The sequence below is a fragment of the Dicentrarchus labrax genome, unplaced genomic scaffold, assembly GCF_905237075.1.
Source record: "Dicentrarchus labrax unplaced genomic scaffold, dlabrax2021, whole genome shotgun sequence".
NCBI classification, from domain to species: Eukaryota; Metazoa; Chordata; class Actinopteri; family Moronidae; genus Dicentrarchus; species Dicentrarchus labrax.
Window position 1 is genome coordinate 21,045,195 of NW_026136708.1, and position 4,067 is coordinate 21,049,261.

At 39.0% G+C, this 4,067-nt stretch overlaps 1 protein-coding gene across 1 annotated transcript in view; it reads left to right on the forward strand.

The window, feature by feature from the left end:
- Window positions 1-3,215, forward strand: part of LOC127368706 (sterile alpha motif domain-containing protein 12) — a 5,013-nt gene extending 1,798 nt beyond the window's left edge. Inside the window, exons 2-4 of the mRNA XM_051409796.1 lie at window positions 937-1,083; window positions 1,169-1,309; window positions 1,558-3,215. Of these exons, the coding sequence (XP_051265756.1) occupies window positions 963-1,083; window positions 1,169-1,309; window positions 1,558-1,574 (279 nt within the window). The 5' untranslated portion in view covers window positions 937-962 and the 3' untranslated portion in view covers window positions 1,575-3,215. The remainder of the gene's footprint in view (window positions 1-936; window positions 1,084-1,168; window positions 1,310-1,557) is intronic.
- Window positions 3,216-4,067: the final 852 nt, after the last annotated feature.

Here is a 4,067-nt window from a genome sequence, read left to right on the forward strand (position 1 = left end):
ACGAGCTGCTGCGAGGGGACGTCTGCGAGTTCACAGCCACGCCGGCTCAAACTCTCCTTTAATAATCGCTCTTTTCCACATTTATTATGAACACAATGCTGCTGGTCCTCAGTGAGATGAGCTGTAACAATCTGCTTTCTGTTCCACACAAGTGCAGAAACAACTGCAGTAAAGTAGTAAAACATTGTTAAATATAATCAGATTTTCTTGTATTAAGCATAAAATTCTACCAACTGAAAGACTGTAATGATAAAATGAAGTTATTACAAGCAAAGAAAACAGACTTTATTAAAATACATATTTTGGTCACTTTATTGAGCTGAATTTAAGAATTTGTACCGTAATCATAAAAAGATTAATAATTAGAACAATCTTTTCTTCTTTTCTTATAATTTCTTCTAACGACATGATATAAATAAATGACTTTGTGTTAAATGAAGGCTGCTGAAACTAAATTTAATTTAAATTAAAACAATGTAAAACTAAAAACTAAACAGCTGCTTCATTTCCAACACTGGGACCAGACGACTTTCTCTTAAACTGAGAAGTTGTGCGAGTGCTCTTATTCTGAAAATAAGGACAATAATCTGGTTCCTCTGCTGGGATATTATACAACCGTTGTTGTTACTGGTTCAGTCGAACTCAATATTAGCTGGAATATCTTATTAAGTTAGATATATTTTCTTAAAACCAGATTCTAAAACATGCTCGAGATGACTGTAAGACTCATTTCCCAGAAACAATCCTTTAAACCATCATGGTGATATTTCAATCATTACTATTAAACATCAGAAGGATGATTGGTGATTAATCTACATACTGAAACAGACTTCAGTGCTTCACGTTTTCAGACCTTCGGCGTCGACTTGGTACCGAAGTATCGGCTCTCGTGACGTCCCTGTCATTTGTGAACTGGTTCTGCTTTTACCTCCTCAGGGTGTCGCTGATGTGGCTGCAGCGCGATGAGCCTGTCAAAGCGAGTGTCCTTCTGGTCGGTGGAAGAGGTGTTGGAGTGGGTGCAGGATCAGTACCCGACCCACATGAGCACGCTCCAGAAAGCCATCATTAAACACGCTATATCAGGTACAGCTGATGAGTTAAAGTAGGATCCACAAAGAGGTCTCGCTCCAGTACTCGTCTTAAATCTGGGACTGAATCTCTCTTTCAGGCCGTGCGTTGCTGAGACTAAAGGATCATCACCTGGAGCTCCTCGGGGTGGAGGATGAGGAGCAGCAGCAGGAGATCTTGCAGGACATCCTCCTCCTCCGAGTTCAGGAGGAAATCAATGAACTCAATGACCTCTGCTCTGGTGAGAAAGTCAGAGTAGTGGAGAGATAGTGGACCAATAAATCCACAGGAAATCCTGCTGATAGACAGGATATTAATGATTCACTGGCTAGTCTCTTCCAAACTCATTTTATTTTCAACCAGAAACACATTAAATACACAAAATCAGCAACAAACAGGATTCATATTTTAATTCATAAGTAGCGTTTGAACAAAAACCAGCTGTTAACTGACTCTAATATGTTATTCGTTCTCTGTTCGGCTCTCCAGAGTGTTTTTCTTCATAACGGGAGATAAATATCTTCAGAAGACATGCGGCTCACTTTTTTATTTTCCATCCATCCATCCATCCATCCATCCATGTTAAGGAGGGAGGGAAGTGGGAGTGATGGAAATAACAAGAGAAGGTGAAAAGAAAAGAATCAATGAAGAATGAAGAGAGAAAGAAACCCATTTCCTGCGTGAAACCTGACCTGGGCAGATGGATGAGATTAGTTCTTGTCTGAGTGTCTTTTTCTGATACCTTCTGTCCATTAGTCTCTGTCTTTCCTTCTTCCTCTATAGTGGCTTTGCATCCCATCAGTGTATTAGGACGTATTTTTAGCCGCGCTGGCTGAGTGGCGTTAGGGATGGAAGTGTTGGTTTGTCCGTCCGTTCATCCACTGCGGTGCATATCTCAACAGAAACTTCATTCATGATTCCACAGAATGAATCGGACCTCTCCTCCAGTGCCCGATGGGTTGTTCCCTTGGAAGCCCAAAACTGAAACGGTGAGCCATGGGCCAAAAGCAAACACCTTTTATATTATTAAGTAGTCCCTCCAGGAAGCAATCGATCCAAAAATAATATAATACAGACAGAAAACTATATAAAAAGTTCCCTAAAAAGGAAATAATCTGCTCTAAATTCATCCAAATCACTGGTTTTACACAAACTTCCTGCAGTTACTGAGTTCACTGTTTGTGTTCATTGTACAGTTTTAATATAATATGAAATATACATAAAATATGTCACTGAGTCAGTTTACTGTCTGATAGAAAAGGGTCCCTTAAGGAAAAAGGTTGGGAACTACAGGTTTTACTTCACCAAATTCAGTGTAGCGCTAATTAGCAAATGTTAGCATGCGAACACCCTAAAATAAAATAATTAAAATACCTGCTGAAAATCAGCTTCTTGCATTGAGCCTATAGAGTCAAATACTACTAATGCTACTACTTCAATGAAGAATAACAGTCTTTATCACATTACTTACAGCACTTGACTGACAAATCTCCAAATATATCAGGCCAGTTAAAGTCAAACCAAATAAAAAGAACTTGATTAAATTGTGATAATTTACCTAATAAAATCTAAACAAGGCCTTAACTCACTTAAACTGAGGAAATCAGAGACGTTACAGGAAGACACAGAGAGTTGAGAGTAGCCGAGTTTCCATTTGAACATTTCTGTCTCTGATTAGAAAAGTCCAATCCAAACAGTAAAAATTCCTCCTGCTATTTGCTGCTCTCTCTCTCTCTCTCTCTCTCTCTCTCTCTCTCTCTCTCTCTCTCTTACCCGCTGACTGAAATTGACTTTAAAATCCAGCTGGTTGCTTTGAACCTTCTGCTTCTGTTAGAAATGTGTGTCCTTGTATTGTTGACTGACGAACCTCAACCTTGTTTTTATGAAGCGAATACTGAGTCTGTCTGGATTTGGTGCTGATCCTGATGTAACTGCAGCTCAATGCAAGTGGTCCTCAAAACTTTCACATGCCTTTTTTATACAATGCCCTATTTCCTTTATTTATGACATTGGCCTCGTTTCAATGCGTATTATAGGCATCAATACAGCTGCACATTTGTAAAAGGTCAATTCTATTTCTAAACATCATTTCATAGCCGTGCTTCAGTATTGTTGGTTGAATTAAAAGTGCTGCTTTGGCAACACAATCCGGCCTGTGTTTGTTTTTAATATCATCTGTCTCAGTTATTCTACTTTAGTGGGATCATCCCTCATTTGTCATCTTTCTGCTTCTACAGCCACATTCTCATGACTCTCATACATACACTGTGTTCTCTCTTTATTCTTTATTCTTAAATTGGATGAGTTTCCACAAAGTGGTTGCCAGTCTCCCTGGGGTCCACACAAAAACAAAAGCAATGAAAACGAACACACACAGTGTCGATAGAAGAGGAAAATGGAAAGCGAGCTAAACATAAAACTCAAACTAAGTGAAATGATTCATGTGAAAACATGAAAAATAACATAAATGGTTACATATACAGTTTGTTCGTTGACCAGATGACCAGTAATTACGTAACGTGTTGTATACCCACGACAAGAGCCTGTATATTCATTTCTCACTAAAGAAAAGCGGCGCATTATTCCAGATGGAAAACAGAAGACTAGATTTGAGTTTCCACGGTTAACCAAGATAATCTCACAGAGAAAGAACAGTGAAGAACTACTCTGGCTGTTCAGTGCAATCTGAAGTTTATTTGAGATGTTTCTCAGCAGCACTTTACCTGCTTGTCACGGTGGGTAAAGACGTATCGGAACGAGTCAGAGATCGGTTTAACGTTACAGATGCAGCTACATCGGTGCACGGACGCCTGGAACGATCTGAATGATGAACAGTTCAATAAAGCTCTAAGTCATATCAGTGTGATTGTAAGCCACCAATCCAGTGACACTTTCACAGACAGGGACACTTTTAAAAGCTTAGAAGAAACTTTATTTACTGCTTTTTGTTGACACAGTTGTGTGTAAAACTAAATGATTTCAAGGTAGTGTAGTTCAAG